Source organism: Notamacropus eugenii, chromosome 3 (assembly GCF_028372415.1).
Source record: "Notamacropus eugenii isolate mMacEug1 chromosome 3, mMacEug1.pri_v2, whole genome shotgun sequence".
Classification (NCBI taxonomy): domain Eukaryota; kingdom Metazoa; phylum Chordata; class Mammalia; order Diprotodontia; family Macropodidae; genus Notamacropus; species Notamacropus eugenii.
Genome location: NC_092874.1, coordinates 218,551,616 through 218,578,783, shown reverse-complemented (window position 1 = coordinate 218,578,783; position 27,168 = coordinate 218,551,616). Strand labels below are relative to the sequence as shown.

The 27,168-nt window shown below is 41.4% G+C and overlaps 1 protein-coding gene across 1 annotated transcript in view; it reads left to right on the top strand.

The window, feature by feature from the left end:
- The first annotated feature begins 7,728 nt into the window (after window positions 1-7,728).
- Window positions 7,729-27,168, top strand: part of KLHL42 (kelch like family member 42) — a 30,872-nt gene continuing 11,432 nt past the window's right edge. Inside the window, exons 1-2 of the mRNA XM_072654459.1 lie at window positions 7,729-8,723; window positions 22,688-22,881. Coding sequence (XP_072510560.1) covers window positions 7,858-8,723; window positions 22,688-22,881 — 1,060 coding nt within the window. The 5' untranslated portion in view covers window positions 7,729-7,857. The remainder of the gene's footprint in view (window positions 8,724-22,687; window positions 22,882-27,168) is intronic.

The window sequence follows — 27,168 nt, the reverse complement described above, 5'->3', positions numbered from 1 at the left end:
ACTTACTGGCTGTATGAACTTGGGCAAATCACTTAACCTCTCTTTACCTCAGTTTCCTTAACTGAAAATGGAGACCTTGAAAGGGTAGTTGTCAAGATCAAATGAAATAACAGTTGTGAAGCAGTTAGTACAGTGCCTAGCACATGGTAGATACTTAATAAATGCCATTATAATTATTCAATGAAGACAAACCCAGTCCTTGCTCTCAAGGAGTTCACAATCTAATGGAGAAACATGAAAACAACTAAGTATAAACAAGATATATTCAGGATAAATTGGCAATAAGCTCAGAGGGAAGAGATTTCCTCTAATGTTATAGGCTTCTTACAGAAGGTGGGGTTTTAGTTGGTACTTAAGGAAACCAAAGAAGCCTCAGGATAGAGATGAGGAGTGAGATAATTACAGACATGAGGCACAGTCAGTAAAAATGCATGGAGATGGAATGTAAGAAATAACAAAGAAGTCATAACTTACAGTTATCTCTGTTGCTTCTTGAATGTTTTTGTCCTTTAAGTGTGAGCTTGTCTTTTGGATTTAACCTGAGGGTCAGATCCAGCTTGGGCCTGTGCTTTTGTAAACCCTTTGTACTAAGAATGATTAAGAGCCCTGTTTTAGAAATATCCAGAAATTTAGAAATATTCAGGCAAAATTGTCCTGAAGGGAATTAGTCTAGTATCAGGTCTTTTGGTAAATAGGCCAGCTAAGGATAAAGACCAGTGCTTCTGTGTGTTTTGACTTCACAATCCTACCTTAACAGTAAATCCATTGTAAGAGCTTTATAAAGGATCTCATCACTTAAGAACCTTCCATTACTGACTGATGTTATCACCATGTCAAATGACAAAAAGCATGAAGTGCCCGTGATACTCATTGTGGGACAAGCACCCTCATCTAGGTTGATCCTGCTCAGATAATTCTAGTTTACTGCTTTTCTAACACAAGTTTATTCACTGTGACTCTTGGTCCATTTAAAACAGGCTAGAAAACACCAGTCAGGGATGTATCTATGATGGTCAGGGAACAAAAGCTTCCATTAATGAGAGATTCTAAAGAAACAAAGAGGGTTCGCTACTTTCTGATGTCCCTATTTAAACTCTGTTAACTAATACTTTTATCTGGGAAAGGTTGAAGTATCTAGTCCTAAAGGGTAACCAGATATTATACTATGGTAATGAAACACATATACACCTCTCTTTATTTTAATCCTTGAGGTTCCTCTGGTGGTTATAACTTTCATTACCTGTCTAATCATGTCATTTCCCTATTCAAGACACTTCAGTGACTATGGCCTCTAGGATAAGATGGAGTTACCCTCTTCTTTAAGGTTGAATTTTTGGGTATATGAGGACCTATTGAAATTCTTTGTAGTGGTCTTTGTTTTCCTGTTTATTCATCTCTTTAGCTTTAGTTCCTGAAATAAGGCTTTGTGCTTAGCCTGGACTTGGATTATCTGTTTTCCTGCTTTGGGCTCTCTTTCCTAGGGTTAGTCACCCCATCCTACCCACCTTAGATTTTTTAGATTCATAGGATTTTTAGGATCTTCAGGGTCCTTTGTGGAGTATTAGAACAGAGTGCTAGGGAGCTCAGGATCTCAGGACCTAGCACAATAATATCTAGTACACAGTAGATTCTTAATAAGTGCTAACTGACTTGATCTGACTGGGATGTGGCCTATCTCAGTCTAAGCACTGTCTTACCTAAGCACGTTGATGATCTCATTCTTTGATGCTTCCATTGTGCCTAATGTAGGCTTCCAATCTACCTTGAAGGGTTTTCAGGGGACCACTGTGCTACTACTGCCTTGGGATACAGCACCTGTCATGTTGGGAGGCTACCATCTTGTTGGCCTCAGCTAGCACTAGAGGCCCTCCTTTTTTATTTCCTGTGGGTTTCTGAATGAATTTTTGTATAGTTTGGGGGCTAAAGGTAATTTACTAGGCAGCTAAATCCCCATAAGTGCAAGTTATGAGTTCTGTGAAGTGGCTGCATTATTTAAATTCACACTATTCAAAGTTATAACCATTTGTAAAATATAAATCTTCCATGTAGAGAAATGGAAGCCAAAGAAGGCCCAGAGACAAAGCTAAGCTCTGGGAGCCAAGACGCTATCTCTTCTCCAGTTTAGCTGCTTTCTTGGACATTGCATGAATGTAGACTGCTAAAGCCTGAAAGGAGTTTCGAGATACATCATTACATGAAAAAAGAAATATACTGCCCCCCTCCCCCCACAACACTAGCACGCATTTAGTAGTAAATATACATGCTCTATTGTTGGGGGTGTAAGCTCAGTTCCATGTGGACAGTCTTGGGCGGGTAAAGGTGAGGACTTCTAAACCTTAGAGTTCTCATGAGGCCCCCCAGGGAACAGCAGGAAATTGAGGTGTGAGACCGTGCATTTCCGCCTCTTCCCGTGGGAAAAATGCTGGGAGAGAGCATCCCCGCCCTCGCCCTCGAGATTGGCCCCAGTCTGAGCACACCTATTGTTGTCTAACAGGCACGGTATTCAGGTGCAAACTATGCGGCAGGAGAGCTTAAGTAGGGTCAGGAAAGCCTGAAGGCGCTCTTAGTGCTGAGGGGCCATTAGAGGACAGAAGGCCCCTCTTCCCTCTCTCCTCTCTTCTCTCTTCCCTCTCCCCTCTCTCCCTCTCTTCCATTCTCCCATTCTCCCATTCTCCCACTTCCAATCTCTTACTGTAAGATCTTTGCCTCCTTGGGAGATTTCTCTCTCTCCTAAGGAAGAGTTCCCCCTGCACATGTAACCAAGACCCTGAATAAAGCCTAACCCTTGTTCGACTCTGGAAAGTCTCTTCTCTCATACGTTTATCCAGTTTGGCCAGCCGAAGACCTGCGATAGGTAAGGTAAGACTCGGGTAGCCCTCAGGCCTCTAGGCTTGGCACTCTATGGGACTACAGACTCTGATACAACCTGTCTTGACGTTTTGTGAGATGAGCTAAACATTTTTGAGGAACAAGGAACCACAAATTCAGTTTTGTTGCTTTCAAAATGATATTGGGGAATTTCTCAACCCCGAGTTCTCTTGAAGAGTATAATTTCTCCCAATTTGGTCCATTTGACTGGAGGTCAGTAAATCAAGAGGCAAGGCTAGAAGATAAAAAATTTAATTAGCATCAGCTGATGGTCAGTTGTCATATGAATAGCAACCTGGCTATTTATTAAGGGTTTTTAAAGTCATAGGGTTATAGTACAGGTAGGTAAAAAGAGACTGAGGCTGCTCAGTCACGTTGCTTTTCGGGGAGATTGAATGGGATTTGGGGGATCTGACAGGATAGCCAATGATTTGGAGAATGTGTTAACCTGGTGTTAGATGTGTTAACCACAGGGTCTTAGAAGTTGCCAAAGATCAGGTTTTCTAGTTAATCTTATCAGATATCTTGGCAAGAAATCTAGAAAAGAGTGGAAGCCTCCTTCAAGATAGAAATCAGTCAGGCTCATCCTGTCTTTGCCAGCCTGTCTTTCTATATATATAATTCCATAACTCTGTTTCTTTGGCCTCAAAGGTTAGTTTTTTGGGAGAGATGTTTTCTCTAAGTTCACAGTTGGCTTCTTCCTCAATGTTATATCATCCCAAACTTTCTTCATGGATGTGATGACTGATTAAGTGGTCTCATATATTGGAAGGCTTCAGTCATCTGGGCTTGGAGTCAGAAAGCAAAAATTTAATCCTGACTCTACCATTTACTGCTACCTATATGATCTTGGGTTTAACCTTACCTCTCTGAAGCTACTTCTTCATCTGTAAAATGAGAAATTTGGATTAAAATTGTCAATGTGATGCAGTGGGAAGATTGGTGGATTCAGATACAGAAAACTTGAATTTAGATTACACTGTTAATTACCACCTGTATGAACTTGGGCAAACCACTTGACTTCTGTTTCCTCATTTATAAAATAAAGGGGTTGGATTAGATGACTCCCATGACTTTTTCCAACTCTAATTTATGATCCCACGGCTAGGTGATTTCTAAAGTTCAGGTCTAACATTTTTACCTATGATTTTTTGATGAAGGCATACAGAGCAAGAAAAGAATTTCCAGACCTTACTTGTGAAAAGGGTGTTCATGCACATATGTACTGGTTCAAGGCAATAAAATAACGATAATATATGGCTTAGTTTCTCTTACTGATCTAGAGTATAATGCTTGTTTTGCATGCTCTTTCTCCTGTGGAGACCCAGTCTTTCCCCAGACCACCTCAGCTCACAAAGCTAAGGAATAGTATCTCTTGTCTCTTTAAAGGGGAAAAATTTCTTCCTCAAGATACTTGCGTTAAATCATACCAATAGGGATTTAATGGTTCAAACTAAAATTTTTTAAAGATGTTAAACAACTGGAATATTATTGGAATTGGAAGGGTTGTACCACTGACAAAATGTGAGCACAGGCTCCTTTTGGCCAGCAGCCACAGGAAAAGGTTTCTCTGCTTTAAGAAAGATCCTATTTTAAGAACACCCTGAAGGACCAAGATGTGCTAGTTGATACAGTACATTTATTTTATCCGTAAGGCAAGAGAAATAGAGATGGGATAAAAATGTTTGTTTCAAAGTAAAATTATAACATATTTGCATCAATTAGTGTACCAGGTGTTTTTAGTGTTAATTCTACTTCCCCATCAAGAAGAGATCATTCAGTAGCCTATTTAAGCTTTTATCAAGCAAAGACATAAGGACTGTGTAGAGTGTCACCTAAGTACTCCTCTGAGTTGGGGGTTGGGAGAGGGTTGCCACTCCTAATCTTCCAGTCAGATGATTAGCCAACTAGATGTCTAGTGGATAGAGTCAGAGACATGGAGTGAGGAACAGCCAAATTCAAATCTTGTCTCTGACACTCTCTAGCTATGTGATCCTAGGCAAGTCACTTAACCTCTGTCTGCCTCAGTTTTCTCATCTGTAAACTGGGGTTAATAATAGCACTTACCTCATAGGGCTGTTGTGAGGATCTAATGAAATAATACATGTAGAGCACTGTGCCATGCAAACCCTAAGGCATTACACAAATGCTAGCTACTATTAATAATAATTACTATCATCTACAAAAGAAGTTCACAAGTCTTGATGCATAGGAGACACAAAGTCAGGGGAAGAGTACCCCATGCTAGGGCATGCTAACACTTTACCTCAGCTCCACATTTCTTGTTAGCCACTGTTAGGGCTCAGCAAGAGGGATTCTCTCTGTCATGACTCTTTCTCAGAGTTCACAGTGTAAGTTGGGGAACCAAAATATGTTGTGGCCTAGGGGTGCTAGGAACCCTGAAATACAAGGGTTTAGGGCAGGGGTCTGCCTTGAAAGAATGTGACCACTCAAACCTTCTTTCAGTCCAAGTAGTGAGTTTATTAAGACACCAGTTGGGTGGGCAAGATTCCTTGTGAGTCTGCCCTTAATAGGATTGAGAATGAAATTCTTATATAAACAAAGGGAAAATGGGTTAGTGAAAAGATCTTGATGGGATTAAGGAGTGGCAAGTAGCCTGGAGTGGTCCAGAGGTAACAGAGAATGAAGGGCTGGGCTGGGTTAGGAGCCACAATGAAAACGGTTGAAAAGATTATACTGGGATGGGCCTGGATGCCTCGAATCTGGACTGTTGAAATTTGTGGTAAAGTTCAAAGACCCTTTTTAGAGGTTCAGGTCCCATACCCCATCATTAGTATATGATTGTGATGGACTACTACTGATGAGGTACAGCCTCTGGGAACCTCCTTGAATTCTCCTTGAATCTTCCCACTTAATCTGGTTTTTCATACCCAAATCCATTACCCTTAATCTAGCCTGGCCATCCATTGTCTGTTACCTCCCAATTGCCTCCGGCTGTCTCCTGCCCTTGATTACATCACTTGTTGCCCCACTTCCATCAAGATCCTCTTTAGACTCTCCTCCTATCCAGATCCCTCCCACAGTCTTTCTGTATATAAGTTCCATCTGGCCTCCATGAAGGCGCTCTCATTCTGTCTAGCTGAGATTCTGTCTGGTCCACATGTCAATACAAGCATCACAAATAGTTTGGCTTAAGAGTCAACCCAATATGGCCAATCTTTAATAAACTTTGTTTTACTTTGACTGAAAGAAGGCTTGAGTTGAATTCATTTGGCAGGACCCAGTGTGTTGGTATTTTGGGGTCCCAAGCACGCCAAACCTCAACATTATGATTCTCTGACCTGGTCATCGCTACTGTGCCATAAGAAATGATGAGTGTGATGATCTTAGAAAAGCAGGGACAGACTTGCAGGAAATAATGAAGAGGAAAACGAGCAGAACAATGAGAATGCTGAACACTAACAAAAACATTGCTTTAAGAACTATTTTGAGCAAATAAGTCATTTTGACTATTAATACCCAAATTAACTACAAGGGACATAGGAAGATGCTATCTGCAGCTGGAGAAAGAACTGATAGATGTGTAGAATGATTTTACACACACACATTGTACATATATACACATTTGTGTCTAATGGCTGCCATCTTTGGGGGGAGAGGGAAGAAAAATGAAAAAAGAAATTTACATAACTTTATTATATATTAAAAAGGAATACCAAGTTGTATATAATAGATTCACAATTTCATGTGCAATTATTTTTTTAAAAATTAATACCATGTTATGGGAAAAATGCTTATTGATTGGGGGAAAAAAAAGAGAATTTACAGGGCTAAGATGAAACTTGCCTATTTCCATGACTTTGGGCAAACGTCTGTGCGGATGCCACAGGCACCCCTGGTGTCCTCTGTCCTGTGACAGTCTTCGCTATGTGGTCTACCAGAAGGCTGCGCCACATAGAAAGGGCTCACCAGACTTGTGCCAGGTTAACTTAGGGTGACTGTGGGCAGTTCTGGGTGATGTTTGGGGGAGGACGTTGACAGGCCGGGGGGATAACCAGGAGCTGAAGGGTGACTTAAAGGAACAAGAGAAGCCAGGGGAGCTCGGGGGATTCTGGCACGTGAAGAGGGGCCAGACTTCATCCGCCGGGTCCGAGGCCAGCGAGGACAGGGCTGGAAGCTGCAGGGAGAGATTTCAGCCCCATCTAAGGAAAACTATTTTTAGTGTTGGCGCCGTCCTAAAATGGAAGCGGGCTCTTCTTCACCAGAGCCTCCGCAAAGGCTGGAGGGGCTTGCGGGGCCTTCCTGGAGGTCTTAGAGGATGCGGAGGGGATTCCCGCACAGCCACAGACTGGCCTGTCCAGGACCCTCGGAGAAACTGTGCTCAAGGACCCAAGTCCTGGGGCTAAGGTCCCGGTTCGGTCCTGCTTTGTGTCTGCCCCCTTGCTACTGCACAGACCCGCGTTCTCTCCGCACGCCCGCAGAGATGCTAGGGGCTCCAGGGGGCACAGTACTGGGCACGCACGCCTGCCAAGGCGGCCCGGAGACCGGAGGCAGACGCCGCAGAGCCCTGCGGGGCGGTGCCAGCTATGAATGGTGCTTTCTCGGGGCACCGGCTCACGGGGCGTCCGGAGGCAGCTCCGGGCAGCGGAGGCTCGCCTCCCACAGGGGCAGGTCCGGCGTTTCGGGGCTTGGGCTTGGGGGAGGAGGCAGACGAAGGATGTTCGGGGCCCGGGGCCCGGGGCCGGGGGGAGAGCAGAGCCTGGCCTTCTAGGGAGCCAGGAGATGAAACGAGCGGGGGCGGGAGCGGCGGGAGGAGGCCGAGCGGGGGAAGGAGGGGCGGGAGGAGGGGGCGGAGCCAGGCGGGGAGGGGCCCCTCCTCCCCCTCCTCCCCCCACCTCCCCCTCCCCGCCCCTTCCGGGCGGAGCCTGGGCGCTCCCGTGCCCTCCCCCTCGCCGAACCCAGAACCGGGCGGGTGGGGGGCGCTGTCGGGGCCCCTGCCTCCCCCGGCCCGCGGCGGGCGCCTCGGCCATGTCTGCGGAGGAGGTGGTGCAGATCCTGCTGGAGGGCCGCTGCTACCCCGTCAGCAAGAGGAAGCTCATCGAGCAGAGCGACTACTTTCGCGCCCTGTACCGCTCGGGCATGCGGGAAGCCGGGGGGCCGGAGTCGGGGGGCCCCGAGGTGCAGCAGCTGCGGGGGCTCAGCGCCCCGGGCCTGCAGCTGGTGCTGGACTTCATCAACACCGGAGGGACGGGGTCCGGCTGGTCTCTGGGCCCGCAGGGAGACAAGGGGAGTGGAGAGGAGGAGGAGGTGGAGGAAGGCAGCTGGCTGGAGGAGCTGGTGGAAGTGGCCTCCTTCCTGCAGGTCACCTCCTTGCTGCAGCTGCTGCTGTCCCAGGTGCGCCTGGACAACTGCCTCGAGCTGCACCGCCTGGCGCAGGTGTACGGGCTGCAGGACCTCCAGGAGGCCTGCCTCAGCTTCATGGCCGCCCACTACCACCAGGTGCTTCGCAGCCCCCAGTTCCACCTCTTGGTCACCTCCCCTCAGGCTCCGGGCGAGGCCGATCTCAAGCAGAAGCTGAGGGAGGGCAGGATGAAGGGAAAAGCCGTGCTCATCGCCCTGGGAGACTTCCTGGGGGGCCCTCTGGCCCCGCATCCCCACCAGGGAGAGCCCAGGTCCATGCTTAGGTACGACGAGGCCGCCCTGCGCTGGCTGCCTCTGGCCAACCAGCTGCCCCCCGACCTGGTGAACGTCCGGGGCTACGGCTCTGCCGTCCTCGACAACTACCTTTTCCTAGTGGGAGGCTATAGGATCACCAGCCAGGAGATCTCTGCTGCCCACTGCTACAACCCCTGCAAAAATGAGTGGAGTCAGGTGGCCTCGATGAACCAGAAGAGGTAAGCACCAGGTGCAGGGCTCCCACAAGACCCTTCCCAGCTCCCAGGTGATGCTCTGGAGGTGACTTGGGTCCTGGGCCCTGGCAGCAACACGCTTGTCTGTTGTGACTGCACACTGCCTGTGGGCCTCCAAGATCAGGAGTGTTCCCTTACCTTGAGGAGGAACAAGCCAAGGGCTGCAGGACAGAGGAGCTGAGCCAGCTAGGCAGTAGGACCTTTAATGTTAACGGGTCTTTCCATACAAGGTGGCACCTCGCCACTTTCTAAGAAGGACGGTTCATGAGAAAAGTTTAGATTTTCCTTTGATTCAGGCCACTAAAGCCACCCATGATCACTCTAATCCGTTATATTTATCTGAAATTCCCAAAGGGATTACTTCCATCAATTCAGGATCCTCCTAAAGCCTGAACGTTCAGTTCATGGGCTCATAGATTTATATGTTAGATAGGTAAATAAATAAAACGTGCACAATCCCTTCCCTCAAGGAATTTACAATCTAATACAAAAAGGCAAAACATAAAAGAGGAGCTGCCAAGGGATGGAGGCAAGGAGCACTGGGGAGGGAAAGGAAGGCAAGGCGGTGGAGCAAGAAGCAAAGTGAGTCATGGGGCTGGAGTTTCCCATGATACATGGTGCCTCTTGGCTGGGACTCACCAGTTAGTGAGTAGGCCTTAGGGTAGTCATTCTCCAGGGAGGTAGAAAGGACTAGAATGATTTAGTTCATTTTACAGGTGAGGCAACTAGATCCTAGAGAAGTTTAGTGACTTGCCTGCCTGCAAGTCAGTCATACAGGTTTGGTAGTAAGTGGCAGTGGGGGTTCAAATTCAGATCATCTAACTCTCCTACATACCTCACTGTTGTTCTGTCCTGTCTGACTCTTTGTGACTCTATTTGGAGTTTTCTTAGATACTGGAGTGGCTTGCCATTTCCTTCTCCAGCTCATTTTACAGATGAGGACACTGAGGCAGTTTTAAGTGACTTGCTCAGGGTCATACTTCTGAGTTTGGATTTGACCTCAGGAAAGTGTGTTCCTGACTTCCAGGCCCAGTAGTGTATTCATTGGGCAACCTAGGTGTCCCAAATATCCCACCATGCTTACTAGGAAATACGTTAGAATTTTATTAGTTACCCATATTGATGTCTTCTGTTTTTGACACCATTGTAGCTACCCCAGCATCTCTCCCCTTTCTTCTCCCAGAGACCCATTCTATATAACAAATAATATTTTTAAGAGCCCTCCCCCCCCCCAAAAAAAGGGAAACAAAGACTGGGAGACAAGGGAAATAAAGAATAAGAAAAAAATTAGAATTGATTAACATATTGACAAAGTCCCAAAACATGGACAGTGTGTACCTGTGGACCTCCCACCTCCACAAAGAGGTAGGTTGGGGATAGTGTCTCATATCTCTTGATTCATATCATGCTTGATGATTATAATTCAGTTACATTCATGTTGAATTTTTTTGTGTATAGTTCTCGTCATTTATATTATTCACTGTGTATATTGTTTTCTTGGCTCTACTTCACCATATATGCATTACTTCTTGTCGATCTTAATATACTTCATTGTATTCATCACATGTAACATTTCTTGAAGCACAGTAATACTTCATTACCTTTACATACCACAGTTTAGTTAGCCTTTCTCCAATCAGTGAGAATCTACTATGTTTACAATTCTTTGCTATCACAAAAAATGCTTTTATAAACATTTTGGTTTATGTGGAGATCATCTTTTTATTAATGGCTTCCTTGGGTAATAAACACAAAAAAGGAGTCTCTGATTCATAGGATATAGACATTTTAGTCACTTTATTTTCATAACTCTAAATTACTTTCCGAAATGGTTGTACCATTTCACAGCTCAACTAACAATGTATTAGTATATACATAACCCCTTCAACATTGACTATTGCCATTTTTTAAAATTTTTGCCAATTTACAACTTATGGTTGTTTTGATTTGCATTTCTATTAATAATTTGGAGTATTCTTTCGTGTGATTGTGAACACTTCACAATTTTTTTTTTTGGAGGACTGTTTGTTCATAGTCTTTGGCGACTTATTTATTGGAGAATGGCTATTAGACTCATGTTTGTTGTTTGAGTGTCTTGGATACCAAACTCTTATTGGAGAAATTTGATACAAAGATTTTTTTTTTCCCCATTTGATCTCTTCCTTTCTTATTCTAGGTGCATTAATTTTGTTTGTGCAGAAGCTTTTTGGTCTCACAGGATCAAAGTTATCTATTTTCTCTGTTGTAATTGCTTCAGTCTCTTGTTTGATTCAAAATACATCTACTGTCTATCGTTGTGAGAGGTAGAGGTCTGCTTCTCTTCTAGTTTTTTTTTTATGGGATGATTTTTCATAATGTCATGTATCCATTTAGAATGTATTGTAGAATATGTTGTGAAAGTGTTGATCTAAGACTAATTTTTGCCAGATTGCTTTCCAGTTTTCCCAGAAATTTTTATCAAATAAGGAATTATTTCCTTTAGTAATTATGTTTTTCACTTTATCAGACACTGGGTTACAGAGTTCTTTTCATCTTTCTCTCAGTTTTTGAACTAATACCAAATGGTGTTGATGAGTATTACCTTATGATAATAGTCTGAGGCCTAGGAGTGCTAGTTCCCCTTTATCACTACTTTTTTTCATCATTCCCTTGACATTCTAGATCTTTTGTTTTACTAAATGAATTTGGTTATTATTTCATCAAATTCTATAAACCATTCCCTTGATTATTTTATTGATATAGCATTAAATGTATAAATTAACTTTGGAAGTTTTGCCATTTTTATTATATTGGCACAACTTAGCCATGAGTACTGAATATTCTTCCAGCTCTCTAGATTATTATTTTTTCTTTAAGTAACACTTTGTAATTGAATCTATACAAATCTTTTATGTACTTTGGTAGATCAATTCCCCTAATATTTTATGTATTTTGTAGTTATTTAGAGTGAGATTTCCCTTTATATTATTGTTTCTTGTGTTTTGTTATTATTATATAGAAATAGTACTGATTTTTGAGGGTTTATTTTGTAGCCTGCAACTTTGACAGCGTTATTAATTGTCTCAGTATTTTTGATGATTCTTTTGTATTTTCCAACTATACCATCATTTCAACAAACAGATAGTTTTACCTTCTCTTTATTTTTTTAATTTCTTTCTCTAATCTTTTTCTCTTGCTGTTGCTAGCATTTTCAGAACTATATCAAATAATAGTAGGGAAAGTGGGCATCCTTACTTTACTCCCATATTTAAATGGGAAAGGATCTAGTCACAGGGCTGGGGAATCTGCAGCCTCGAGGCCACATGTGATCTGCTAGGTGCTTGAATGTGGCTTTTTGACTGAGTTCAAGTTTTATTTTTTTTTTTAAATTTATTTATTTGACTTTTAACATTCATTTTCACAAAATTTTGGGTTCCAAATTTTCTCCCCATTTCTCCCCTCCCCCCACCCCAAAACACCGAGCATTCTGATTGCCCCTATCACCAATCTGCCCTCTCTTCTATCATCCCTCCTTTCCCTAGTCCCCATCTTCTCTTTTGTCCTGTAGGGCCAGATAACTTTCTATACCCCATTACCTGTATTTCTTATTTCCTAGCAGCAAGAACAGTACTCGACAGTTGTTCCTAAAACTTTGAGTTCCAACTGCTCTTCATCCCTCCCTCCCCAGCCATTCCCTTTGGGGAGGCAAGCAATTCAATATAGGCCATATCTGTGTAATTTTGCAGATGACTTCCATGATAGTCATGTTGTGTAAGACTAACTATATTTCTGTCCATCCTATCCTGCCCCCCATTGCTTCTATTCTCTCTTTTGATCCTGTCCCTCCCCAAGAGTGTTGACTTCAAATTGCTCCCTCCTCCCATTGCCCTCCCTTCCATCATTACCCCCCCCTCCCCGCTTATCCCCTTCTCCCCCACTTTCCTGTATTGTAAGATAGGTTTTCATACCAAAATGAGTGTGCATTTTATTCCTTCCTTTAGTGGAATGTGATGAGAGTAAACTTCATGTTTTTCTCTCACCTCCCCTCTTTTTCCCTCCACTACAAAGTCTTTTGCCTGCCTCTTTTATGGGAGATAATTTGCCCCATTCCATTTCTCCCTTTCTCCTCCCAATGTATTTCTCTCTCATTGCTTAATTTCATTTTTTTAAAGATATGATCCCAACCTATTCAATTCACTCTGTGCTCTGTGTCTCTCTCTGTCTGTGTGTGCATGTGTGTGTGTGTGTATGTAATCCCTCCAACTACCCAGATACTGAAAAGTTTCAAGAGTTACAAATATTGTCTTTCCATGTAGGAATGTAAGCTGTTCAACTTTAGTAAAGTCCCTTATGACTTCTCTTTGCTGTTTACCTTTTCATGCTTCTCTTCATTCTTGTGTTTGAAAGTCAAATTTTCTTTTCAGCTCTGGTCTTTTCATCAAGAATGCTTGAAAGTCCCCAATTTCATTGAAAGACCATTTTTTCCTGAAGTGTTATACTCAGTTTTGCTAGGTAGGTGATTCTTGGTTTTAGTCCTAGTTCCTTTGACTTCTGGAATATCATATTCCAGGCCCTTTGATTCCTTAATGTAGAAGCTGCTAGATCTTATGTTATCCTGATTGTATTCCACAGTACTTGAATTGTTTCTTTCTAGCTGCTTGCAATATTTTCTTCTTGACCAGGGAACTCTGGAATTTGGCCACAATGTTCCTAGGAGTTTCTCTTTTTGGATCTCTTTCAGGCGGTGATCGGTGGATTCCTTGAATACTTATTTTGCCCTCTGGTTCTAGAATATCAGGGCGGTTTTCCTTGATAATTTCATGAAAGATGATATCTAGGCTCTTTTTTTGATCATGGCTTTCAGGTAGTCCCATAATTTTTAAATTGTCTCTCCTGGATCTGTTTTTCAGGTCATTTGTTTTTCCAATGAGATATTTCACATTATCTTCCATTTTTTCATTCTTTTGGTTTTGTTTGTGATTTCTTGGTTTTTCATAAAGTCATTAGCCTCCATGTGTTCCATTCTAATTTTGAAAGAACTATTTTCTTCAGTGAGCTTTTGAGCCTCCTTTTCCATTTGGCTAATTCTGCTTTTGAAAGCATTCTTCTCTTCATTGGCTTTTTGAGCCTCTTGTCAATTGAGTTAGCATGTTTTTCAAGGTGTTATTTTCTTCAGCATTTTTTTGGGTCTCCTTTAGCAAGGTGTTGACCTGCTTTTCATGCTTTTCTTGCATCTCTCTCATTTCTCTTACCAGTTTTTCCTCCACCTCTCTAACTTGATTTTCAAAATCCTTTTTGAGCTCTTCCACGGCCTGAGCCCATTGAATATTTATTTTGGATGTTTGGGATACAGAAGCCTTGATTTCTATGTCTTTCCCTGTTGATAAGCATTGTTCTTCCTCATCCGAAAGGGAGGGAGGAGATATCTGTTCACCAAGAAAGTAACCTTCTATGGTCTTTTTTTTTTTCCCTTTTCTGGGCATTTTCCCAGCCAGTGACTTGACTTCTGAGTGTCCTCTTCACACCCACCATGCCTCCAGAGCTGCCCAGCCAGCGCTTGGGGTCTGAGATTCAAATGCTGCTTCCCAGCCTTAGGGCTTTGGCAGCGGCAGGGCTGCTATTCAGTGTGAGATTAAGTTCAGCTGCTTGGGTGGGGGCAGGGCCACCACACCGGACTCAGTTCCCTCAGGGGGTTTGTGTGGAGACCTTCAACAATGGATCCAGACTCCTGCCTGCTTTGGGAGCCCCTGTCTGCTGCCGCCTCTGCTGCTGCCTCCCAAGGGGGCCTGAGTTATGGGGACACCCCGTTCCCCTCTCGGCGAGCCAGAAAGACTCTCTCACTGACCTTTGCGCCTGTGGGTGGAGGGACCTGTGCAGCTGCTGGAGATTCTGTCCCTGAAGCCTGCTCCGATCTGCTCCTCTCAGTGTGGCGCAGCCAAGGCAGGGCTGGGCTCTGCTCCGGGTCTGGGGCGTGATTGACCTTTCATGTCGGTTTTTTAGGTCTCTCTGTAACAGAAATCTCCTCTGCTCCATTGTTCTGTGGCTTCTGCTGCTCCAGAACTTGTTGGGAGCTCTTCTTCACAGGTATTTTATGGGCTGTGGGTTCGGAGCTAGTATATGCGTATCTTTCTACTCTGCCATCTTGGCTCCTCCCCTCTGAGTTCAAGTTTTACAGAAAAAAATCCTTTTAATAAGGGAATTTGTTCTATGAAATTTGGATTCAGTCAAAGGGTTACACTTGAGGACCTAGAGGGCCACATGTGGCCTCGAGGCTGCAGGTTCCCCACCCCTGAAATAGATCCCCATTGGTTTTACAAAGAGGCTTTTTATGATATTAAAAAAGGTAACCTCTGTGCCTATATTTTGTAGGTTTTTAAAATATATTTAATTAGCTTATTTTTTTGTTTTCAATATTCTCTTCTAAAAGATTTTGAGTTTTGAATTTTCTCTCCCCCCCCAACCTCCCTGTGCAATCCGATGTCACTGCCTCCCTCAGTTTGTCCTCCCTTTTATCAACCCCCTCCCTTTTTTTCCCCTTTACCCTTACTACTTCTTCCCTTTCTTTTATCCACCCTCTCCCTTTTCCTTTTCCCCTCCCACTTCCCTATAAGGTAAGTTATATTTCTATACCTAACTGATTATGTTATTCCCTCTTTGAGCCAAATCTGATGAAAGTAAAGTTCAAATAATGCTCTTCTCCTTCGCCTCTTTTGTGCCTTTTTATGTGATATCATTTACTCTTGTCTGCCTCCTCCTTTCTGCTTCTCTTAGTATAATCCCTTTTTACCAGTTAAGTAGATTTTTTAATCATTACATCAAGAGTCAACTTATACCCATGCCCTCTGTCTATGTGTACCCCTTTTAAATGGTGTAATAACAATATAGTTCTAAAGAGTTAGAAGTGTCATCTTCCCTCATAGGGATGTAAGCAGTTGTGTTTTTTTATTTCCTGTTTACTTTTTTATGCTTCTCTTGAGTCTTGCATTTGAAGATCAAATTTTCTGTTGAGCTCTGGTCTTTTCATCAGGAAGGTTTGGAAGTCCCCAATTTCATTGAATATCCGTCTCCTGCCCTGAAAGATTATGCTCAGTTTCTCTGGGTAGTGGATCTTTGATCCAAGGTCCTTTGCCTTACAGAATATCATATTCCATGCCCTCTGATCTTTTAACGTAGAAGCTGTAGGTCCCTGTGTTCCATTGGTTTCATGATATTTAAATTGTTTCTTTCTGGTTGCTTGCAGTATTTTCTCTTTGACCTGGTAATTTTGGAATGTGGCTACAATATTTCTTGGTGTTTTCAATTTGAGATCTCTTTTAGGAGGTGATCAGTGAATTTTTTTCCATTAAAATAAAATGACAGATTAGATAAAAAAAAGCCTACAATCCATTGCTTACAAAAACATGTATTTTTAAAACAAAATAATACTGTATTACACATCAAATGAATCCAAAAAAGCAAGAGTTGCAATTATACTGTCTGACAAAGCAAAACAAATATTAAAGTATAAAAAAAGGATAAACAAGGAAACTATATTACACTGATAGGAACCATAGACAACAAACCAATACCAGAAATAAATGTATGCTGCAAACACCTTAGCATCTAGATTCACATAGGAAATATTAACTGAACAAGAAGATATCAACAGTAATAGTGACAGGACACTTCAATATACCTCTCTCACTTCTGAATACCTAACAAAAAGATAAACAAATATGAAAATGAGGTGCTGGAGAAACTAGAATTAAAAGACTTATGGTATCTTGTAAAAGGGACTACAAAAGAATATAAATATTTCTCAGCAGTACATGGAGCTTTTACCAAAACTGACACTGTGTTAGGGCAGGGGTAGGGAACCTGCACCTCAAGGCTGCAATTTTTGTAAGCAACAGATTGTAGGCTTTTAAAAAAAATCTAATCTGTTACTTTATTTTAATGGATTGTTTCATTAATTCACATTTAAGGTTTGAGAATAAGTTTATATTTTCCTTCATTTGTCTCTAATATTGTTTTTCTGAAGCTACGATTTTTTTTCTCTTCCACAGTAACTTCATTAACTCCCTTTATTAACTTCAGCTTAATCTTTCTTTAAGGCAGCCTTTTTCTTTCTAGCTCTCTTGTCCTCACTCCTGATCTCCCATTTGTTTCCCTTTGGAGTTTTGCTTATTAGTTCTTTTTTCTTTTCTGTTTTTATGTGGTTATTTCATTTTTTCCCTTTTTTCCCTTTAGTTAGTCTTGTTCATTAGGTTTTTCAGTTTCATTTTTGTACCCCTTTCCAAAGAGGATTTCTTCTCACTTTCTCCATTATTCATCTTCTATCTATTCTAGACCCTCATTCTCTGCTTCATGCCCTCTATAATAATCTAGTCTCTCTGTATTTTCTATATTCCTCCTGTAACCATAGTTTCTGAGATATCCATTCTAGGCTTTCCCTGCCTTTTAGAGCGTGTCCCACAGATTTTCCCTTTTCATTGTGCCTCACTTCTCAGAGCAATCCAAATTCCTGTGGGTAACAGAGAGGACACTGTCCTATAGTAGGAACCCCTCCCCATTATATCCTTGATTATGTGGCCTACCACTCTTCTAGATCCTTCTCCTAGTTATCTTCTTCCTGCATCTGCCTCAAAATCTTCTCCCTGTCTTTTTGCCCAGGTGTCAGTTGCCTCCAGGAGTTCCAACTTTCCCTTTCTCCCCTTTCCTGCTTCCTGAGGTAGAATAGATTCTTTTTTCAAGTACTAAATCTAGACAGTGCCCAGCACAAGATCCTCATCTCCCTTTGTCAAGAACATCTTTCTTCATCCATAGGAGCATTCATCAGTGGAACTTTCTACCACCCTCAGAACAAGAGCTGTCTCTTCCCTTCCTTCCCCCTTTTTGATCCTTCCCACTCTTCCTTACCTACTCCTCTGAAGGCTTCCTGACAGTCCACAGGAGTAATCTTCCCCTCTTTGTTAGCTGTTGATTTGATCCAGGGGCATAACCCTTTCCTCTTTGCTTCTCAACCCTCTTTCATGCACCCTCCCATTTTATGATATAACCCCACAAAAAAACAGGCTCACCTGTAGGGAGGGTGTCACTAGGTTCTGTCTAGCCATCTCTACCTGATTGCTGCATTTACCCATGTCTCCTTTGTGTACATTTGGAAAGAAGTCACTTGTCTCTGTTACTTTCCTTGGCTGTGCATTAGTGCACTTGTGTTGTCTGGGGTCTTTGAGAAATACATAATGTCTTCAGGACTGGTTTTCTTTCTAAGAGTGTTTCAAATGCTTGTTTCAGGGTGGGTCACTCAGGGGTTCCATTGCCCTTCAAAATATATTCCGTTCCCTATTGCATTTTCTGATGGACCTACAGTCGTTTTGCATCATTCGAATGCCCTTTCCTCTTATGTTTGAGTGCTTTCTTTTTTGCAAAATTTGTTGTTTCTGAATTGTCATTAAATAGAACCACAGTATGTCTTGGAAGTTGCAGGCTTGGGTTTTTTTCTGGAGGTGACATATGATTCTTTGAATTCTTATTTCATTTTCTGTGTTCAGAAGTTCTGGATGGTTCTCTTTTATTATTTACTGAATTATGGTGTTAAGATTTTTTGTCCTATCTTGTATTTCTGGGAGACTCATGAACCAAAGGTAGTCTCTACACATCCTGCCTTTGAAATCAGTAGGTTTTGCTTGGATAGTGAGCAAATTTTTAAATATTATTATTATTTCCTCTCTTCTTCTAGACTGTTCTCCACTTCTGAATATTTGCATTCCCGATCAGTTGTTCTCTTTTTAGTTTCTTTGGTGAGACTCAAATTTTTCTATTCTGCCAACTTTTTATTCTGTAGGTCATACATTCTGCTTTCATAATTCTTATTTCTTTTGTGGCCTCACATTCTCCTTAAGTTTCTCAGGGGTCTTTGTCTCTTCAAATGTTGGATCATTTTTCTTTGTTTTGCAATATTTATTCATAGATCCCTGAACTCATTTACTAGATCTGGAGGCCTTGTTTTTTCTTTTGATTTAGCTCCTTACTTTTAAGGTCTTTGAGTTAACTTCTTCCTGATAGCTTGGATAGTTCCATTCTTTTTTTTTCTTGATTTTTCCTAGTTGCATACTTTCTGACTCCCTTCCCTGTGAGGGTGATTTCCCTGGAGGCTGAATCTCACAGTGTGTCAGCTTCTTCTGATGCTGGGCAGTTCACCAGCCCCAGGAAGAGGGAGCAAAATAGGAAAAAGAGACATAAAAGAATGGAGAGATAAAAAGGTCTACTTCCGGACTGGCTCACACCAAAGTGAGAGAATTCAAGTCATCAGAGACTTGTCAGGCAATACCCTTCCTTTGTGATCCCCTTTCTCCATGTTGAGTACTGCTGTAAGTCCCTTACCCAGAAGCCAGGGGTTGTGAGTATGGCAGGGGCTTGTATCCTAAATGTTCTTGGACAGGTCCTTGTTGGAAAACACCTGGTTTTTTTCTGCCAAACTACAAAATTAGACCTTTTGAAACATTCTCTTTAAACTCAGATGCTAATACCTCAGTTGGGCAATAAAAATGCATAAAATAATCTCAGATGTGTTGAACGTAGAGTTGTACTACCACACATTAGCCACACACCTTCAACAAAATTAATGGGTCACAAGGTATTTTCTTGATAATTAAATCCCATATGTTATATATTGAATAGAACTTGGAACCTTGAGTGATTATGATGCTGTAATCAGAGGGTCAATAATTCAAATAAGCTAGAAATCACATAATTCTTCATAATAAGCTATCTTGGTCTAGAGGGAAGGTGGTCTCGCTGGGCTCCACTGGTGTTTTCCCTTTCATCTGACAATAGGGTTATTGAACTCAAAGTAGCTGATTTCCCCCAGGGATCGAACACATTGCAGAAATCCTAGGAATCTTAAAATAACAAGGTAGCTTGTTTCTACCTGGGTTGGTTTGGACATAAAATAAGGTGGCTTTCATCAAACCCTTTGCACCCTGGAAAAAAAGGTGGTATGAATCATACTTTTCCAGGCATGGCCAATGTGTTGATTTGTTTTGATGGCTTGTGTTTAATTTGTTAGGAGGGAGGGCTCCATGTCAGAGGAGGAGGACAGCAAGTTATTGGGAAGTGACGGTGATGTAAAAGAAGGAAAGAAAGACCACCAGCCAAACACAAATGTGTCATATAACTAGCCATGAATAAAGATTTTTGTGCTATGTAAATTCCAGCTCAAAATCATCAGTATTTTAAGTGTACAGTTTCCTTTGAAATGAATTTTCTCTGCCCTAGCAGGAAGCTCTGCATAACAGGTAGGCAGCACCGCCTAGTGGCCTGACTGTGGATCGGAACTCAGAAGAACTGAGTTTATCATTAGATTATTTTGTGTTTGCTTTGTAAACCTGCTCGCTTTCTTCCTTACTACTTTAATTGGGAATCATCTTCACAGATGGTATTGTTTCCACATAAGATAAGCCTTTACACACAGTCATAGAATCTCAGAGTGGAAATTCCCCCTCCATCCACCAATCACCTTTTCTTCACTTATACACGCCCAGGAATCCCCCCCTGCAACACTCCCAACTGGATCATCCAGCCCCCACTTGAACACTTCCATTGAGGGAACTCCTACTATCTCCTGACCCAGCTCTAATTGTTAGAAAACTCTCCCTTCCTTCAAGGTAAAGCCTGCCCCCCTGGAACTGGTTTCCCTCCCTGAGGCCAAATCAGATGCCTTTTTCACATGATGGCCCTTCAGATAATGGAAGGCAGCTGTTAATTTGCTACTTCAGTCTTCTCCGGCTTAAACATCTCTAGTTATTTGAAAAGCATGGTCACTATCCTGCTTACTGGCCTGGTCAAGTTCTTCTGGTAACTAGAACTACTTCTTTTAGATTAAATTTTATATTTTTCAGTTTTATTTTTTCTCCTACCTTCTCCTTTTCTCACCCCAACAAAGAAAGAAAGAAAAACAAAACCCTTCAAAATAAATATACAAAGGCAAGTGAAATAAATTCCCACACCAGCTATGTCTATAAATGTGTCTCATTTAGTCCATCACCTGTCTGTCAGGAAGTGATCTTCAGTTGTCTGAAATAACGATTCTTGTGTTCTTCAGCATTATGAATCAGGAAAACATATACTACTACTTTTTAATTCTTTATTCTTGGGGCCATTGACCTTATCAGTTCATCACCGTCACTATTGCCCAAAACATTTGTCTCTTCAGTAATATTGTGCTAAAGAAATTAAAGCCCTCAATGTAGTACTTGCCTTACTGTCTAAGACTTCAGGGAGACTGAGAATTCCTGTTGGATCTCCAGTTTTTCTCATTGTTCTGCACTGTAATGGATTTGGTGTTAGGGTCAGAGCTAAGTAAATTAACCTAAACACACACCACGCAAGTATATTACTCTTAACTCTGCCCATTAGAGAATTACTGCTTAATTACATGGACTATTTTCGTATGGTAGAGTTCATCTTAAATCAAATTTGACAACTTGAAAAAGCATTTCATAAGAGGCCAAAGTGCACTTGAGCATTTTAGGGGCTAGGTAGAAGGATTGTTTATTTTTTGGCTGCCTTTTAATTCAGCTTTGAAAATAACTACTCACCTATTTGCCCAGGGCAAGTGATTCTGCTGGATGAGTAATAAAATGTCTGTTAATTTTATTTACTTTACTGCCAGTGTACCTTTGGGGAGTAGAGAGTAAAAACAAATTGTGGGCTGGTAAAATCTTAAGCTTATTTACAAGACTGCCTTAATTCTTTCAGTTCTCTATTTTTCATGGACAAAAATGACATCATGATCAGGTTTTATGAATCACTGGCATCAGAAAAATATGACCAAAATGATGCCAGGGGACCCCCTACTAACTAAGCCACCCAGGTGAAGTGTAATGACATACAAAATTGTTCTCAGGGTCTAAAGCACAATATGCAAGTCCCAGTGAAGGGAATATTCTCTTTACTGATTTCTAGGAAACTTAACCCTATTTACACTTCATTATTAACTGTCTCTTAAGTCTGCTTTATAATTTTCATCAGTGCCCTTTTACCCACATGCTTAGTTGCTAACTAGTTCTGCTATGTATATGCATGTGTATATGTATATATATATGTACATATACACACATATATGTGTAAATAGGTGTATGCACACACATTTATATACATGAGTGTGATATATATCTCTGTGTTTAAACTGGTGTGAATGAAGAGATTGGTTTTAAAGCAGAGAGGAAGGAAATTTCCCCCGTCAAACATACTCCCCAGTGTGAATGGGGAGAACTTAGCTCAGGAAGTTCTAAATGAATTTACATAGCACAAAAATCTTTATTCATTGCTAGCTCTATGACACATTTGTGTTTGGTTGGTGGTCTTCCTTTCCTTCTTTTACGTCACTGCCACTTCCTGATAACTTGCTGTCCTCCCCCTCTGATGTGGAGCCCTCCCTCATAACAAATTGAACACAAGCCATCAAAACAAATCAACACATTGGCCATGCCTGGAAAAGTCTTCAATGGAACAGGCAGAATGCTGAATTTTGAGTTGGAAGACTTGGGTGTTCTCTCTCTCTGTCTCTATGTTTATGTTTGTATGTATGCATGCGTATAAATGCTAGCTATTATTATTATCTGTAAAATGACAGAGATAGAATAGATGGTTGCTTCCATCTCTCAATCTATGGCATTGTGGCCCTATGATCTTTAGCATAGTACTGGAGACATAAAAATGTTCAATAAATACTTGTTGAAATGATGCCTTCAACTGTTATCTTTCAGTAAATGTTTTCAGAAATATTACTTGGAGATATTCCTTTTGGGCAGGGAAGGAGCTTAAAGAAATCAGCCAGTTCACCTTTCTCTTTTGAGTTAGGATTACCCTCAGGCTGTCACAGAAAAAAAGAGCCTTTTCTTAAAATCCCAAGAGGAGATTCCAGATTCTGTCTTAGTCATACATATATTCCTGTGTATCCCAGATCTTTCATCTCTCTCTTTCAGGTCAAGCTTCAAGCTTCTGGCTGTGAGTGGAAAACTGTATGCCATTGGTGGGCAGTCTGTTTCCAATGTTGAATGTTACAATCCTGAGCAGGACTGGTGGAATTTTGTGGCCCCGTTACCAAATCCTTTGGCTGAATTCTCTGCCTGTGAGTGTAAGGGAAAAATTTATGTCATAGGAGGATACACTACCAGAGGTAAGTCAAGTGAGCCAGGTGGTTAAAAAAAATAGTCATGTGTAAGAACCTGTGGCTTAGAGAGGGGCAAAGGATGCCAGCAAGAAGTGTCTAGATGTGCCCAAATGTTTGCTTGCCAGTCAAATTGAAGGAATAAAAATATTTATTATGGACCTACTGTGTTCTATTCACAGTTTTAGGTCATGGAAATGCAAAGACTTAAATAGGGTTAGTCTGTAGGGCAAGGTGGTGATAGTTCCCTTATAAATAGGGTCAGAAATTCTATAGAACAAGCTGGGCATTAACTGGGGACGTGTGGGGGAACCATACTTTATGCCTATTTCCTCTGGAAACTATCAGTACATACAGTTAGGTTCCTATTAATGCAAATAATGAATCCTGTGAATTGGTTGCATGTATTTGAATTTGTACTATTCTAAGTTATAATTATGTAAAATGTGGTCATTGGTTCTAGTCCAATGGAAATGTGCATATTAGTAGAATAATGTGACTGGCCAGCTAAGTGGTGCAGGGAATAGAACACTGGTCCTGAAGTCACGAAAACTTAAGTTCAAATCCATCCTCAGACACTGGGTGACCCTGAGCAAGTCACTTAACCCTGTTTGTCTCAGTTTCCTCATCTGTAAAATGAGATGGAGAAGGAAAAGGCAAACCACTCCAGTATCTTGGCCAGGAAAAGCCCAAATGGGATCACAAAGAGTTGAGCATGACTGGAAAATGACAGAACTAGGGAGTGATTTAAAGATCTGGGAATCATCAGCATTAGGTGATAGTTAAACCCATGGAGGCAGATGAAGTCTCCCAGAGTAAGAAGAAAAGAGGGCCCAAGGTAGAGCCTTGGGGGATACTCACCCCTAGGAGATAGTTCCCTAATGGAAGATGAATGGAAAATATGAAATTGATTACTTCTCTGACAAAGGCAGTACTTCTTTCTGGTTACATGTCATTGGAAGACAAAACTCACTGAAAATGTACAACTGGACTGTTAGGACATTCAGAGGTTTGGTCATAGAGGGAGGTCACATTTGACATAAACAGAAAAAGAGGACAGAACACCTTCTTAAATGTTTCATGTGTAGAATAGATAGAATAGAAATGCCATACTAATGGCTTATCTTGGTTGTGTGTGACAACACTTTTAGTTAACTTGCAGTTTTCCCAATGGATAGTCAGCAAGTACTATCGAGCATTCTGTGTGTGGAACACTGTTCTGTGTATTTGTCTTTTCACCAAATAGGTGGGAGAAATTGTGCTGCTTGCCTTAAAAAGTAAAGTTTTTTTGTGGAGCTTTTTTTTTTTTAAGAGGAAAAAATTGTCTATTTTGTGAGCTTCTTTTCAGAGTTGGATTGACATTTCTTGGTTATGGAGAAGAAATCCTCTGAAGTAAAGATCCTTGGAAGAGCTTAAAATGGTTTAGTTGTGTGAATATGCAAATGTTTGTGTGTCTTGGGGAGGATAGTGGGATGTGTGTATGTGTATTTGTGTACTGCAGGGAGGTGGGCGTCAAAGACCATATATTAGCAGTAAAATTGTTTCCTCTCTAGTTTATCAACAGTGTGGTCCCTTCCTTTCATGAATCTATCCCAGGTGTGTTGCATTAGAAGGAGTGTGTCTTTGTACTGTAGAGAAGAAAATTCCCAATTTTTCTTTTATATTTAATTCTAAAATACGGTGCCCAGTGCTCACTCATTTTACCTCCAGCTTAGTTAGGGGGTAAGGTTGCACTAGTCATCTCTGTATTCTAAAAACAGTCCATAGCTCCCAAAGGATTCCTGCAAATGTGTTTTCATGGGAAAGGGAATACTCAGAATCATCCATGTAAGTGAATTTCCAAGAATTCTAATTCCTTTCAAGCTGAGTTCCAGCCAGCAATGCATCATATGCGAATTGGAAGAATGCAAACATTGACACTTAATCTACATTTTCCTAAAGTGATGTCAAATATTCTTCTTTCCTTTTGCTAAATATGTCCATAAAAATATAAGATGACAGGCTAGCACTAAAACTAGGCAAATGATCCACTGAGACATTTCTTTTCTTTCTTTTTATTTTTTTCCACAACCTTGGCTGAGCAAATGTCCTTTAAATTTGACCTGGAAAACACTTGCTAGTGTGTTTCTAGCTTCACACTGCTTCTGCCAATGTACCTTTAGCTTCCCCTGGGCCACCCACTATGATTTCGGTTTTGGAAATTCCAAGCCAGAACACCCATTGTGGGCTGGTTTGGTGCTGTGGATAAATATGTGGGGTTTGAATACAAGTTTGTGAAGATGACAGGGTGGGGTATTCTCTTGTACTCCTTCAGAAATCTCTTCTGCTTAGTTGTTCTTCCTAGCAGGTCTGGTAGTTACCTGCACTTAACCAAGAATTATTAATTATTAAAATAGTCCTTCATAGAAGAGCAAAACTGTCAGCATCTGGAAGTTTGGTTCATATCCTGCTACCTTTTTACGCTGGATGAGACTTTTCAGCAAATTATCAGTAATCCATTCTCTTTTACAATATGTGATTAATTTTCAAAACACCTTTTTGGAGACTCCATATTTTTCTGGATCAGATCTCTTCAGCAGACTACAGGATACACTAAGTTCTAGAATTGAGAAGTATAATGTACCTTTGAAATTCCTTTTATGAGAAGCAATCTTATTAATTAAGGAGACCTTTTGGGCACATTAACAATTAATCTACCTCACATGAGCTCCCAAAGAGAGCTATCTTATGCTGTATTATTGAGTGACTCATAAGGAGACTGGAAAGATAATGTAATCTAAAAAACTGGAACAACTGGGAAGTTTTTCCGTTGAGTTTTGTCTAACTCTTGACATCATTAAAACACTTGTTATGACTTGGTCTCTTTTTGTTTCTCCCTCTATAATTTTAGCATGTAGTTTCCTGGGGACTGGGGCATTTATATGGAAGAACTATATCACAGAAATGTCTTCTGTGCATGGGCCTTGCTTCCATGGTATAATTTCACACGTTTTGTTACCCACTGAATCAATAAGCACATATGAAATGTCTACCAGGTACCAGGCCACCATTACTAGGAAGTAGGGCTAGAAAGGAAAGAAAGAAACCGTCTCTGCCCTCAAGAAGCTTACATTTGATCAGGGGATATGACATATACATAGATAAATATATACAAAATAAATCCAGATCCAAGTTAATTTTTTTGGGTAGGGAGGTGGAAGGTACTAGCAATTAGGATAAGGGGAATCAGTAAATATGCTTCATCTGAGTTTTGAAGGGAGCAAGGATTCTAAGAGACAGAGCTAAAGAGGGTATGCGCCAGTACTTTCCAGACATGGGACATAGCCAGTGAAAAAATATGGAAACAGAAGATGAAGTGTTGTGTAAATGTGTTCAGTAAGGTGGCTAGTTTGGCTGGACCATGCACTGTGTGAAGAGGACTAATTAGTATAACAAGTTGGGAAAGTAAGTTGGAGCCAGGTTGTGAAGGAAATTTAATGCCAAAACAGAAGAATTTGTATTTGATCCTAGAGAAAGTAAGGAGCCAGTGATATTTATTGAACAAGGGAATGGTAGCCATAGTGGTTGCTACTGAGTGTGAGTACTGAGAAGGGTATTGATGCAAGAGATGTTGTGGTGGTAGAACTGACAAGACTTGGCAACTGATTGATTACGTAGGTGGAAAGAGAGGGAAGATTGTAGGAGTACCCTGAGGTTATGACCTTGTATGACTGGAAAAATGGTGATGCTCATGATTGAAATAGGGGAAGGTAATTGGAATATGGCAGTCGAGCTCAGGAGAGATTCTAGGAATGGAAATATAAATTTGGGAGTCATTTATCTAGGAATGGAAATATAAATTTGGGAGTCATTTATCTGGGGATGATCATTAAACTCATGGGATCTGATGAAGTCATCAAGAGAGAGTATAGAAAAAGGAGAGAAGAGAAACTAGGAGAGAATTTGGAAGTTCACCTGAACTATCTACCATGTTTGAAGTCAGTGGAGACAGCACCACCACTTTCACTACAGCTTCTCCTCAGATTCCATTGTAAGCAGCCAAGGACCCTGAGCCCAAGAGCCCTGGAAATAGCAGTTTCTCCACTACTTACTCCCCACCCAAGACCACTGGCCTTACTACCAGCCTGGCCCAGATAGCCACTATTCAGAGAATCAACCCTTGTAGATATGTGACCTGGCAGCTTCTTTAGAAGGTGTCTTCAGCCTTCTCATTAGCTAAAGTGGCTGAAGACCCAGGAAAGAAGGTTCTGTTTACATAAATCTTTAACCTGGTTAGAAGGTTCAACATCAGAAATT